The sequence below is a fragment of the Tympanuchus pallidicinctus genome, unplaced genomic scaffold (genome assembly GCF_026119805.1).
Source record: "Tympanuchus pallidicinctus isolate F22 unplaced genomic scaffold, pur_lepc_1.0 scaffold8, whole genome shotgun sequence".
NCBI lineage: Eukaryota > Metazoa > Chordata > Aves > Galliformes > Phasianidae > Tympanuchus > Tympanuchus pallidicinctus.
In genome coordinates this window covers 28,362,999-28,378,163 of record NW_026294802.1, presented here as the reverse complement: position 1 = coordinate 28,378,163, position 15,165 = coordinate 28,362,999, and the positions used below count along the sequence as shown (strand labels likewise).

Below are 15,165 nucleotides of genomic sequence, written 5' to 3'. Positions count from 1 at the left end.
TAATAGTAACCTTATTGGCAGTGTAGTGCGTGCATTTCGAATCTTACATATAAAACATTAGCCAAAGACCAAACAGTATATATATGGACTTCCTGTCATAAGTTTTATATACAACTGCATTCTGAATGTGTGAGAGCAGGGAAGATTTCTGAATGGGAGTATCAAGGTGAGAGGGAAATCGCAGGGAAAAAGTAGCTCCTGATTTTTGCATCTTGAAGTGATTGGCATTAACATACACATTTATTTCTCGAGGCGTAACTTTTTAGAAATAATCATTTCTAGAAAATATTTCTGTAATGTTTGCAAATAGTCAAATAGTCATATCATTGGCACTTTTAAAAATATTTCAAAACCACCTCCCAGACTCATCCTTCTGGTACAATTGCATGTTATTTGCAGAATGTGTTACTTGAACACACTATTTGCTTTGCTCGTGCTAGGCTCACAGTTCTCTTTCCCTATTGAATCTAGCAGTTTTTCACTTCCATCTCCTTCTCCCTCAGCATGCTGAGAATACATAAAGAACAGTTAAACTGATCACAGTTCGCTGCTTTTCCTCAGTAGTTCCAGAATTTTTAGCACTCACCAGGAGACAAATCTCCTGGATCTTCCTGATACTGAAGTTATTTACTATTCTCAGTACAGATTGCTCAAAAGTAATTGGAGGATAATCAGCTGAAAATAGAATGCCTTTGTTCGTAACATAATTTAGAGTACATCTGTATCTGAATGCTTGAGCTTCCTCTGTTACTGCTCCTCAACACAGGTGAAATCTGGTTACATCATTCAGTTAACAGCTGGCTTGTAGAAGTAGTAGGATAATACTTCTGGAAATATTATTTGATGTTTTATGCAACGTTATACATTAGTTTTGATGCTTAAAATAAAACTTAACCTTTGCCCACCTATTGAATAGTCTGTAGGGAATTTGGAACTAGATGATCCACCAGGGAGGTGGTGGAGTCTCCTTCTCTGGAGATGTTCAAGACCTGCCTGGATGCCTACCTGTGCGACCTGCTGTAGGGAACCTGCTTTGGCAGGGGGGTTGGACTCCATGATCTCTGGAGGTCCCTTCCAACCCCTACAATTCTGTGATTCTGTGATCTTAAGGCCCCTTCCAACCATTCCATGATTTTCTGCTGAGGGATAACCTAAAGATGTACTGTACAGCTCCTGAGTGCAACATCCAGACTGTTACTATGTGTGTATACATAAAAAATATATACACGTGACATACTGCTGCTTTTTTTCAGTATGTTAAAGAGCAGGATTTTTAAAAGCTTTTAACATATAATTACTGTATATTAGATATTTATGTGTTGGATGGTGGAGATAGGTTTAGTATTTAATCTATTCTGTGTCATAAAGTTGGTTTTATTTTATACTACAAAGCAATTTATCAAAAAGCCTGTGCTATCCTTAGTGTCTTGCTTTATGTTAAGCATCCTTAGCTTGATTTACAAATTGCCATTTAGAAAAAATAAAAGCATTTTGCATGTGGAAAGCAAATTTCTTTTTCTGCCTTGTGGGATGCTTCTAATATTAAAGGCACTTATCCCATTTAAACACACAATAAATGTGCTTGTAGAAATACGATTTTAGAATTCTGCATATATCTTTATTTTGAAGTAAACCTAATAACTCCTAGTTTTGTACCTCACAGAATCACAGAATCACCCGGGTTGGAAGGGACCTCAAGGATCATGTAGTTCCAACCCCCCTGCCTACCAGGGCCACCAAACGTACACATTCAGATCAGGTTGCCCAGGACCCCGTCCAACCTGGCCTTGAACACGTCCAAGGACGGGGCATCCACAACCTCCCTGGGCAGCCCGTTCCAGGGCCTAACTACTCTCCTTGTGAAGAACTTCCCCCTAACATCCAACCTAAATCTTCCCTCCTTCAACTTGGATCCATTTCCCCTAGTCCTGCTGTTGTCAGCCCTTCTGAAGAGTTTACTCCCCTCCTGGGTGTAGGTTCCCTTCAGGTATTGATAGGCTGCAATGAGGTCACCCCGCAGCCTTCTCTTCTCCAGGCTGAACAAGCCCAACTCCCTCAGCCTGTCCTCATAGACCTCTTTTCTGTATAGATAGGTTAACACTTACTGCTTAAATAATGATTATGTGTTGCCTATACAGTCCCATATTTCCTTAAGACACATGCTTTTCATGGGATCATAGAATGGCCTGGGTTGAAAAGGACCACCATGAGCATCAGGTTCCAGCCCCCCTGCTATGTGCAGGGTCACCAGCCTCCAGACCAGGCTGCCCAGAGCCACATCCAGCCTGGCCTTCAGGGATGGGGCATCCACAACTTCCTTGGGCAACACGTTTTTGTTTCTTAAATTCTCTTAGCTTAAATATAAACTAAACTAACTATAAAAATAGCTTAAAATTCTACACAAACGAAGCTGAAAATAAAAATGGCGCTTCATTTAATTCTTTAGAGGTTATGTAGCAGTTCTTTCATTTTCAGAAGCTTTCTGAAATATTAATGAAATAGGCTGGAATGTTAATTGAATAAGCTGTATGCTTTTCAGTACCTCCTTAAAAATGTGAAATTAGTAGCGTTTTATTCGTGTCATAAAGGAGGGAGAGACTGTGCAAACCCTTGTTTTTATTGCATTAAAGTGGTGCAGTTGGAGTAAAAATCCTCGATTCTTTACCTTAGGACACAAGGTCACTAGGGCATGCGTGATGTGATGGCATTGCAGGAAGCTCCTCTCATTGGGCAATGACTATACAGGCTTTCAGTAAAAAGAATGCTTTGTTTATTTCCAGCATTTGCAGATATTGCTACTGAAATCTTCCTTCAGGCTCTCTAGCACAAACTTTTGCTGTTTCACTAAGATTAGTTAACCTAGAGGGAGACTGGCGCCATTTTGGCAGCGTAGTTTGTAGGCCCTATGGCTCAGCTGCAAGTTAGTGTTGTTGGGTTAGCTGTGTAGGATTCAGATACTTAGTAGCAACTATTAAGTCTTTGACAGGCAGAAGCAAGAGTTGAAGAGGATGTACCCTAATACAAGTAGCATTTCCACTAAGTGCCCCATAGCATGTTGTCCTGGCTGTAGCTACCTGTGAAAAAGTTCTTTTCCTTGGACCTTTTTTCACTGCTTTGTCCATTAAATAGAAAATTCATTCCTCAGTACATCATCATTGAGTTGGAAAGTTCATTGTTTTCTCTTTGTTAAGTGAATGAGGAGGGTCTTTATTTTTGAGTTGGTAGCAAAATTTCTACAGAAGAAAAATACTAAATAATAAGCGTATCTTCATATTGTGCTGGGATTTAGTGTATTTGTAGCCACTAGAATTTAAAAGAAGAACATCTTTATTGGTTCATTAAAAAATAAAAAAAATTAAAAAAGAATCTGCCAGTATAAGCTTTTCTCTTCCTTTTAAATTATAGGCTAATCGATCAGAACCCACCAGGCTCAGGTATTTCAGGTCAAATAATAATAATAATAATAATAATAATCTGTTTAAAATTGGATTCCTGACACTTAAGGAATGACCTAAGTTAAAGCAATGATAGATTAAAAAAATGAAACCTTGGCTCTGGAGATTCCAAGATTGTTTAAATGCACCCTTTCTTTGAACATTAGAAAGAAAATGAATAAATGTAGCTATTTTAGGAAAAATGGGTTGGAACTTTCCCTCTCTCTATCCTTCTCACCTCATGTGGAGTGATTTTGGTTGTGTGGTGTGTTTATTGCCTTCTTTTTCTTGTAATTTTTTTTTTTTCCTCCCACAGAAATCTTTATCCCAAATTTGCATCACCTTGGGCATCATCACCTTGTCGACCTCAAGACATAGGTAAGAAAAAAATGGCTATTTAATTCAATTTTAATGTATGAAAATGGTACTCATTTACAAGTCTTAATAGTTGCATCAATTCCGATTCTTTTTTAGACTTCCATGTTCCATCTGAGTACTTAACTAACATTCACATTAGGGATAAGGTGAGTATGTGTGTGTATTTTTCATTAGTTTATTACCAGTAATTTTCTAAATTTTCTTTCAAACAGATTTTTTTTTTCCAAATTCAACGCATTCAGTGGATGTTCTCAGTCTTTTTAAGAGCAGTGATATGTTAACTGGCTGATCAGATATATCATGCACCCATTTCACCTTAGAAAAGAGTAGGAAAAACAAAAATGAGTACAGGCATAGCTAGCTAACAAACACATTGTGTTTTTACTAGTATGCTCTTTATGCAAAGAGCATGTTCAGTATAATTCAGCATACTCTAATATTCAAATGCCATATTAAATTGTTTTTTTTTCTTGAAATTGGCTCAGAACTGTGAATCAAGATACTGTCGTACTTATCTCTTGCTTCCCATGTATACACAAAGAGGAATTCTTGTTAGGTATATTTTCTTTCAAGTACTGTAGTTTCTTAAGAGGGACTGTTGAGAAATATGGCAAGAAACTGTGCTCGTGTTACTTAATAGGGTGTGAAATAAGCAAATACATTCAAGCGTTTAAAGAACTAAAAAGAGTAGATGAGGATACGCATAGATGGGGGATAAAATTCTATCTTGCTGATTCTTCTGTTTATTTTCCTTCTGTATCTTCCTGTTAGTTGAAAAGGTTAAGAAAATGAAGAGAAATGGTTGTTATAATAATTATTGCTCCTGTTAGATTATAATTTACAATACACGTAGGATGGAAGCACATTCTGCACGTATCCTTCTGTTGTTTAAGTGGGATGTTATGTCTTAAAGCATTTATATATTGTGATTTTTCATCCTCGTTTTCTTCCATCTTTTGCAGCTGGCTGCAATAAAACTCGGCCGATATGGAGAAGATCTCCTGTTTTATCTCTATTACATGAATGGAGGAGATGTATTACAGCTATTAGCGGCAGTAGAGCTGTATGTTCAAACTACTTCGTCAGTCTTACATGATTTAATCTTTTGCAGTAATGAAGTAATGCATGTAATATTAAAAAAGATAAAACAATGCTGGAGAGAGAAGCTTAGTCGATCTGAAGCTGGAAAGCTTTTTCAGAATACCTCCTCCTACGTTGATTCTGTTTTCCACTTTTTTCATTCATATAACAAATCAAATGCCAGTCTCATAAATTTTGCAGTCTTATAAAGCAGTGTCAAGCAAAAGTTTTTGAATGCCATTAGTTATTAAACATTAGTCATAACAAAATTTGTTGTTTGAACTTACCAGACTTGTTGAAGTTTTGTGTGTGATGAAATTAAGGTGTAATAATTATATGGAAGTAGTATGTGATAGCGACTGTAATGATGTCTCAGAAATATCATTTTGATTTTGAATCGTATAATTTTTATTTAAAATCTTAAAATTGCAGTCTGTGATGTCAAACTGAAATAACTAATGCTAAGAATTGTTTTTCCTTCCTGTTGAAAATGAAAGATTTAACCGGGATTGGAGATACCACAAAGAAGAACGAGTATGGATCACCAGGGCACCCGGAATGGAGCCAACAATGAAAACCAATACGTACGAGAGGGGAACATATTACTTCTTTGACTGTCTTAACTGGAGGAAAGTAGCTAAGGTATATATTTTCCCTTGTGAGGATATTTTAAGCCTATCAGCCGTATGTTTTTAGAAGGACAAAACCCAAAGTCCATCCCAAAATCTCAGCTTTTAACCTCATATCATTCCAGTTCGTTATCTCAGTTTCTGGTGTGCATGAGAACAGAGATTGCCTAAAAAAAAAAAACAAAAAAAAACTGGTTTGTCTGTGGAAAAGGAGGAGCAGTTTCTCCATTTCCTGTTTTCTTTGGGAACGAAAAGGAACTTCTTGCTTTCATCACAAGTTTTATTAACATTGAAAGCTTTTCTTTCAAGTACAGTATTCTAGAATAAAAATAATTTGTCATTTTAAAAATTCTGCATGCAAATATTACTATTTTGCTTGAGAAAGTCAAGTAGGGAGTTACCACATCAATCTTTAGATTTAGAACAAGTGTTTAGGGTGGGAGGAGTTGGCTTGGGTTGGTTTCTTTTTGTTGTTGTTTCTAGTTATTGTCTTATTGAGGATAATGTAGGAGTTTAGTGCTCTGTTGTTTGAATGTTCAAGTACTTCAAAATAGCTTGCTTCTCTTAGGGAGGAGATATTTTCATGATTGTTTTCTGTATTCTAGGCCAAGAGGCATTAAAAAAAAACACAAAAAGAACAACGGTCTTCTCCCTTTCCACTTGTGATGATTTGTTCCCTTCTGTTTTGAATACTGTCAATATTCGTGACCCTTTATTTGCAATTTATGGAATTGTGCTTCTTTTTCTCCATCCTCTTTTCAAAATATTTTCAAAATAATTTCCAATATTTTAGTGTCTTTCAGCTTTGAAATCATTTTATACAGTGTATTTTCCTTGATTATGATTTCTTCACCCCATGAAAGCAAATGCTTTCTAATGTATATAAGTGCAAAAAGATTTGAGTGATCAGCAGTGTTGTCATTCACTAACCTGAAAAAAGGGATATGTTCTTCTGGCGGTAGCCTGCCCTATAAGGGATTGCATTCAACTCTGGTTTGAGCTGGAAAAGATGTATGAAAGCAGTATGCATGCAGCCATCACACCTAGCTCCAGTCTGAGTTGAATAATTTTTCAAAAAATCGCTGATCCCATTTAATTTTAGTTCGTAGAATCATTGAATGGCCTGGTTTGAAAAAGGACCTCAAAGATCACGGAGTTTCAACCCCCCTGCTCTGTGCAGGGTCACCAACCACCAGACCAGGCTGCCCAGAGCCACATCCAGCCTGGCTTTGAATGCCTCCAGGGATGGGGCATCCACAGTCTCCTTGGGCAACCTGTTCCAGTGCATCACCACCCTCTGGGTGAAAAATTTGCTCCTAATATCTAACCTAAACCTCCTCTATCTTAGTTTAAAACCATTCTCCTTGTCCTATCACTGTCCACATAAACAGGCGTTTCCCCTCTAGTTTATATGCTCCCTTCAAGTACTGGAAGGCCACAATGAGGTCTCCCCAGAACCTTCTCCAAGCTAAACAAACCCAGTTCCCTCAACCTTTCCTCATAGGAGAGGTCCTCTGATCATCTTAGTGGCCCTCCTCTGGACCTGCTCTAAGAGCTCCACATCCTTCCTGCACTGGAGGTCCAGGCCTGGATGCAGTACTCCAGATGGGGCCTCACAAGAGCTGAGTAGAGGGGGACAATCACCTCCCTGCTGGCCACTCCTCTTTTAATGCAGCCCAAAACACAGTTGGCCTTTCAGGCTGCAAGTGCACACTGCTGGCTCATGTCCAGCTTCTTGTCCAGCAGGACCCTCAAGTCCTTCTCTGCAAGGTTGCTCTAAAAGTTCTTCCCCCAGTCTATATAAACACCTGGGACTGCCCTGGCCCAAGTACAACTGCTTGCACTTGGCCTTGTTGACCCTCATTAAGTTCACATGGGCCCACTTCTCCAGCCTATTCAGGTCCCTCTGGATGGCTTCCCTTCCCTCCAGCGCGTTGACTGCACCACTCAGCTTGGTGTCATCTGCAAACTTGCGCACTTGATGCCATCTTCTGTGTCATTGATAAAGGTTGAAGAGTCCGGTCCCGAGACTGGTGTCCCTTGGGGACACTGCTTGTGACTGGCCTCTACCCTGACAGAACCATTGATTAGAAGTCTTTGGCTGTGACCAGCCAACCTGTTCTGGTTATGTGGAATTATATAGCAGTGGCATGATTTTCCTTCAAGTTTTAACCATCATGGCATATTCATTGATGATAAAGAAACTTAGAACGTGTACCGTGCCTACAGAACATCTGACCATACTCCTTTCTGTTTGTTTTATTTTCTGGTAATCACATGGCAGGTCAGACTAAATCTTGAGATGTTGAACAAGATTCCTATATGTTGGAACTATGCACGTTCTTCTGTTTAGATATTTCATTTAATTGGAAAGCCAAAATTCTGAATTGCTTACACAGAAGGCATTTCATTTCTGTGATCAAGATGCATCTACATTCTTTTAAGATAACATAAGTATTCCATTGAATAGTTATGTGTTAGTTGATGTGTTTTCAAACATCAGCTCTAAATTAAAGGCATTAGACTTCAGTGTTCTAGTTCATCTGAAGATTAACTAGACGTGTTGGTTTTGTTTTTTTTTTTTCTTTCTTATTGAATAAATTTGTTTTGTCTGTCCAGCCCTCTGAGAAATTTACATTTTAGTCATCTCCAATGACATGTGGCACTCATCAGTCCATTTGCACATTTGACTCATTGGTTTTACTGCTTTTCCAATGGTCATAACAAAGCTAAAGCTTCCTAATGGAAAATTTTAATAGCAGGCTGTGCCTGTGCAATTTATTATGTATATATAAAATGCATACATACAAGGTGATTCCAAAACCTTAAAGCAAAAACATCTCTCCCCTCAGAAGAGAACCTAAATAAAACCGAGAATTTTATTTCTGTTTAAATTATTGATTTGTTGTTTGAATATAACTTGTTGGGTATCCCAAGGCACTGTTTAAGGTTATTTTATTACTTAAAATGCTCAGAGGGGAGTAATTACTTTTTGAAAGGATAGATTTCTTCTTTGGAGTCAATTTATTATTTTCTATTTGTTAATGAGCAATAAAAGTCTAATGTGGGTATCCACATCAGTAGATTAGATTGAAATTTCACTGTATTTGGAAATAAAAAGTTATTTTACTAGAAGGAAGTGATGGCCGTTCTGTAAGGATAGTGACATCCTTAGTGTCTCCCATTTTTCTACCTGTAGTGAATGTATCTAGCTACTACTTGATGCTTAAGCACTACTTTTGAAGACAGTATTTTCTTTACTGGGAGTTGTAAGTACTGTCATGAAATTCAGTATCCAGTGCTTGAGTTGTTGGCCCTTTCGTCCTTCCTCTGTTAAAGAGTAGAGCTGGCTTTGTATAAGTGGTATTCGTGGCTGTAGGGATGAAACAGAGATGCACAAAATGAGTTCTCCAAATGATTTTACCCAGGTTCTGTACAGATTCTTTTGCATTTTGTATTTTTAACTTGGTTTTAGTTGGGTATGAAGGGCACCAGGCAAGTTAACTATTGATCACAGGAGTCTAGAGAAGGGTTCGAGGAAAAATTGGTATGGTGTTACATGGAGAAGGAATCACTTGCTGGAAACTCTTCTGCGAGAGTTCCCTCTGTGATCAGTAAATAAGAATTTCTATAAATATGTGAAGTGTGCTCTTGGCACTGTATGGTAATGGTGTTGTTACCTCTGATAATTTCTGGTGTAGACTTTTCCTATGAGGAGTAAAACAAAAATGGCAGTATGTGATGACCTCTAAACTGAAGGAAAATACAGCCAAGAAGCTTTTTCTATCAATCACAGAAGTATTAATCAGTGGTTCAGGAAATTAAAAATATAACAATCTGGGGGAAAAAAGAGTTCTGATAAATAGCAGTCTCTTAGTGTAACAGCTGCATTACTAGTGAGTACTGGGAATACCATTCCTTAGAAGGCCACAATAGTAATTGTTGCTTAATGGCTTCATTAGTGCTCTTTTGAAGCAGTCAAACAAGAATTATTTCTGGTAAATTACTCTCTTATTTATATATGCAAATTAAATTATTTTTCAAGGTACTTTATAAACTTGTCTGGTTGTTATAGTGTATATGCTCTAATAGATGGCAGCACGTATTTTAATGTGTTGTGCCTTGAGGAAGTTGCATTATGCAATTATCAGCTTGTGTATTTATTGTACCTGTAAATTAGTAACTCAGTTATTAAAAGTTATATTGAATTATAATTGATACAATAAAATGTAACTGTTTACTTTGAATAACGTTAGAAAGTCTTACAGCTAAGTTTATAATAAGAAAGAACAAGGATTAGTAGATTTTTTTGATAGTATCCTAGGGTTTTTTGTTGTTTGTTTTTTACACATTTTGGTAAAGCAGACTACATACTTCAATGAAAACATATTTTTTCTTTCTTTTTGTAAATTAAAGAATAGGCTGTGTATTCTATTCCTAATATTCTATTTCCTAAAAGAAGGAAGTTAAAAAAAAAAAAAAAAAAAAAAAGCCAAGTCTTTAAACAAAGTAATAGAGAGCTCCTTATCTATTAAGATTTTGTTAATTCCATACTGATGGGTGGCTTAAATATTGAGAGAATGTTAACAACAGTAAATTCCAAATTACCTTAAATGCCAAACAGAACACAGGAAAATGCTGACTACAAATATGTCTCCATATGTGGTTTTTCATCCTAGGGCGTGTAGAAAGTGCAATATGGTTAAAGGCACTTTGATTTTTCACTGAGGATTTGGCTTTATAGTGTGCTGCTGTAGAGGAGACGTGAAAGAGAGAGGAAGGGAAGTGGATGTGAGACCAAAAATGCCTTCTACAATTGCATGTTTACTGAAATCCTGATTTAAATTGTCTGAAGCAGACTGTCTGGAATTTCTCCTTTGAAAAGTAAGGAGAATTAATCCCATGTAAGGAGAGGAAAAAGTAACATAACCTGTATACTTTGATTTTGTATCTATAAAACGTGGAGTTCTTTCTGGAGAAAGGTTACATTTTGAAGTGTTTACTTGCTTGTAAGAGTTGCTGCCTGTATATTAAAGGAGTTTCTAGTAATTATAAAAGTATTAATACTGATCTTAAAATGGTAGAATGTTCAATTTGTTCTTCTAACAGAGATGTGCCGTAGCATTTGGATTCAGGCCCTCCTTAAACTTGGGTCTTTGCACCCATCCTTGAGCCAGCATAAATACTGCTTTTTTGGTCCCACTTGAATTTTCTTTGCTGTCCTTTGATGGGACTACATAGCCCAGAATAAGTTGTGCTCTGGGCAATTCTTATTCAGCTAACTTTGCTTTGGCTTAGTCTATTAATGCTATGGATCACCTGAAATGATTCTTTTTCTAGTATTTTTACGTATTATTGTTTGTGTGCAGGCTGATGTAAAAAGTTTTCAGAATGTCACAAGAAGGAACTGATTTAATTGCATAGAAAATTTATGTAGTGTTGCACGTGTGCCCTAAGTTTCCAGATACACTTAGTGCTCGTTTTCCTTGGTTATTAAGAGATATTTAATTTTTAATAATTATTCCATTTAAGAAGTAAAACAACATAACAAATGTTTGTCAATGGATAAGTGGCACTTTCACACTTTATTTGTATCTGTTTATATTCAAAAATATCAGTGATGCTGTTCACATCCTAAACTATAGTGGCCCTTGGAATAAAAAGGGAAGACTTAAAGTGTAAAAAACATGTAATACAAGTATTTTTCTACATACAATAAATAATTGCCTTTTAGTTTTCAACAAATTTTTGTCAGTGAGTTCTTTTTTGGTATTGTCAGATATAACTGAAGTATTCTTAAATACTGCTGGATATTGGGCTTCAGCATTGCTGACACTGTAAGTCAGAAAGGCTCTTGTAAGCCTTTTTATTTTAAAATCAGTAGCAGTCTGAAGCATCAATTAATGTGCTCCTAAAGCAACTTTGGTAGGAAATCATATTCCTCCTTCTAAACGAAAGGTTTCCAGTTTGTGGCCCACAAAGCAGTGCTCAAGGTGCCAAAACCTTCCTTCGGACAGGACCAGCAGTAGCACACAGCCACAGGAAGTTTGCAAACCCCATTTATGGGTGATGGATTCCATCGTAATGGTTTCAGTAGCTGTTTTCCATGTGTAATTCCAAGGGCATTTCAGAGCATGTGAAGGTTCAGGTAACTGATCTAAGCTTTTATTATTAACTCTTTTCTTCTGTTTACAACTCTGTTAAAAAGAAGCAGTTCCCCAACAGAATGATAGTAATGATTCCATGATTACGTGCAAAATGGAAACTTTGAAAGCCAGGAATGGGAGAGAAGTTTGAGAGGTATTTTTCCTATTAGAAAATGACTTCAGAATTATGAAGATCCAGCCTACCTAGACCAGCTATTGACACCAAAATACCTGTACACCTTGACCTTGCTGCTGACAAAAGGAGAGAGCAGGCATCCCTTCAGTACCAGCACGTATGTGTGGATCTGCACGAGAAGGGAACGCACACCAACTGGCATGCAGTGTTAATCAGGAGTGCCAAAAGCAGTTCACTTGTATGTGTAACTTAAAGGCTACACACAGAGTGTAGTGCAAAAAATGAGAAAAGAAAAGAAACGCATCTTGGCTGAAGCAGAGCAGGAAAGCAAAAATGAGGCAAACATGCAACACTTCAATGCCAATGGCTATAACCTCACACACAGGCTTTGCGAGGATTTTCCAGGTTTAGGTACAGTATTCTCTGGGGAATAGAGACCTACTGAATTCCGAGCATTTGTCCCTCATTTGTTTTGTTGCCACGCTGAATGTTCTTTCCACACTAGTTAGACCCTGCTTTGCCTTTAAGGAGAGAGTTTGGGGAGTTGAGTTTTCCTAGATTTTACTTCTGATGTTGCGTTGATTTGTTCTTCTGTTTAGTTTGTCTACTCGTAAAAGCTGAAATGTTGCACTATTTAAGCACTTGAGGGAGTGCTTTAAGATAATCTGTTGTGCACTCTTAGTGTTTTTATCGGTGTGTAAAAGGAGTTTTCTCCATAGATACAGATGAAGGTCTGCTGAGGTTCCCTGTTCAGCTAGGCAAAAGAAATGACTGTGCATCCCTTGTGTTGAAAGGAAGTAGCCTTAAAAAACAGTTGTGCAGCTTCCACTGTCTGTACTTCTTGAATGAAGATAAAATGGGGGCGAGGTAAAGTTAAGCTGTGGAAAGGATCAGAAAAATGTCAGATTTAAGTAATTCCTTGTAACTGCATGGATGAGGGAAGGAGCACCAAATGTCAAAGTGTACTAATTGAGGGTTGTGTGCAAGGTCACGGAGGGAAAAGCTGCTTTTTCTGTGTAATAATCAGGATGCATTTAGATATCAGGGCTAGCTGCAATCTGATTTGTAGTAGTTGCTATAGTCAGATTAAAAATTCCTGCTGCATCATGGAGATATCTCACAAGTAGGCAAACCAAATCCCTCAGATGGAAGTCAGGTGGTTGTGCCAGTGAGACAGTGAAGCTGCTTGTTTATGCATCAGTTCCTTGTGTAGCATCTGAGTACATAGGCAAAGATTTTTATTCTGAATGGTTGTTCATAAAACACCAGGCAAATTTCTTGTGAAAGATGTTTTCAAAGAAGGATGTAATATGAAGGATCTTAGGACATACACAAGGATTTGGGTAAATCTGAAGCTTAAAATGGAGTGTGAGACGTGATAGATTAGTTTTCTTCAGTTCTGGCTTACCTAGGTTTCAGTAGAGTGTGTCTAGCAATATTGGTCGTGTTCCCCATTGTTGTGCTAAGGTGTAACCTAGCTAATTTAACTTAAGACTGGGCCTGTGAGCATATCACAAAATATCTCAAAACTTCAGATCATACAGAATAAGTCTCTGTACATCTGAATTGTTGAAAGACAGGAACCTTTATTCATAATGCAATCATGGCATGAGCTGATTTGTGAGTGTGTTGTGTACGTATTGTATAATTGAGATCATGACAAGAGTTCTGAGAGTAAAGTAGCATTTTAAAAAAAAAGTGGTGGGGAACCCACACGTTACAGATGTAGTGGCTCAGGATATTGGCTTTTTTGTAATTAAAATACAGAACCCAAGATAGTGAAATTGCGTGGTTTTGCCTCAAGATAGACTGAGACTTGATCTCTTTTGTATTTGTGCTTTTCAAATATGGCATGTGGATAACACTTTTCAGCAGTGAAATGGCACATAGTTTTATTTGGCTTTGTCTTTTTTGTTTGTTTCTTTTTTGATTGTAGGAGTTCCATCTGGAATATGACAAATTAGAAGAAAGGCCTCATCTGCCATCAACCTTCAACTACAACCCTGCTCAGCAAGCCTTCTAAAGACTTCCCTTTTCTTGGGGTATGGCTGTCTCAGCACAATACTCAACATAACTGCAGAACTGATGTGGCTCAGGCATCCTGGTTTTAATTCCTTGAGGATCTGGCAATTGGCTCATGCGAAGGGTCACCATTTGAGGTCCTGCCTTACTAATTATGTGCTGCCCAACAACTAAATTTGTAATTGTTTTTCTTTAGTTTGAGCAGGGTCTGAATTTTTGTTTTTGTTTTATTTTTGCCAGCAGACAAGCTTGGGTCTGTAAAGACAAGCGAGTACACTGACAAAAGTTTACCACTTAGTTTTCCAAAATGTAAAAAGACAAAAAATAAGAAAAAAGACAAAAAATTAGACAACAAAATTTGCATTGTTCATTGTAGCACTATTGGTAATAAAAAATGTTTGTGCATTTTTATGTGAAGATCCTTCTCGTATTTCATTTGGAAAGATGAGCAAGGTTTGCTTCCTTCATTTTACTTCCCCTTCTGTTTTTGAAAGGCAGTTTTCGCCAAGCTTAATGCAAGAATATCTGACTGTTTAGAAGAAAGATATTGCCACAGTCTCTGGTTAGTTTCCAGAGTTGTGTATTACTGAGCTTCATCTTTCCAGAATGAGCAAAACACTGTCCAGTCTTTGTTACGATTTTGTAATAAATGTGTACATTTTTTTTAAATTTTTGGACATCACATGAATAAAGGTATGTATGTACGAATGTGTATATATTATATATATGACATCTATTTTGGAAAATGTTTGCCCTGCTGTACCTCATTTTTAGGAGGTGTGCATGGATGCAATATATGAAAACGGGACATTCTGGAACTGCTGGTCAGGGGACTACTTTGTCGCCCTGTGCACTAAAGGGCCAGATTTTCAGCAGCCAAGGACATCCATACCCAAGTGAATGTGATGGGACTTAAGTGAACTGAGACAATTCACTCTGGCTGTTTGAACAGCAGCGTTTCATAGGAAGAGAAAAAAAAGATCAATCTTGTATTTTCTGACCACATAAAGGCTTCTTCTCTTTGTAATAAAGTAGAAAAGCTCTCCTCACTGCAGTGTTGACTTTGATTTGAGATTGTGAAATTATTTCTTCAACAATGAATAATGGAAAAAAAATTGAAGTATTAAAACTATCAAGCTGTACAGTGGTTAAGGCACTTGAAGAGTCTTTTTGCTGCTGACAAGTAATTTTATAACAGAGATTTGCATTCTTTTCCACAGTAGGCCAAAATGTTTGGTCACCTTGCTTTGAAACCTTTTCTTTTTTGTTTTGTTTAAAGAGGAAAAAAAAAGAAAAGCACATCCTTCTTACACTGGGGTTGGGTAACACTTTAATAGTTC

At 37.3% G+C, this 15,165-nt stretch overlaps 1 protein-coding gene across 3 annotated transcripts in view; it reads left to right on the top strand.

Moving 5' to 3' along the window:
• CNOT2 (CCR4-NOT transcription complex subunit 2) overlaps positions 1 to 14,874 on the top strand; it is a 93,120-nt gene extending 78,246 nt beyond the window's left edge. For all 3 annotated transcript variants that reach the window (XM_052668970.1, XM_052668971.1, XM_052668969.1), the window contains 5 exons: positions 3,751 to 3,812; positions 3,909 to 3,958; positions 4,775 to 4,875; positions 5,390 to 5,534; positions 13,740 to 14,874. In XM_052668970.1, the coding sequence (XP_052524930.1) occupies positions 3,751 to 3,812; positions 3,909 to 3,958; positions 4,775 to 4,875; positions 5,390 to 5,534; positions 13,740 to 13,826 (445 nt within the window). In that variant the 3' untranslated portion in view covers positions 13,827 to 14,874. The remainder of the gene's footprint in view (positions 1 to 3,750; positions 3,813 to 3,908; positions 3,959 to 4,774; positions 4,876 to 5,389; positions 5,535 to 13,739) is intronic.
• The last annotated feature ends 291 nt before the right edge of the window (positions 14,875 to 15,165 follow it).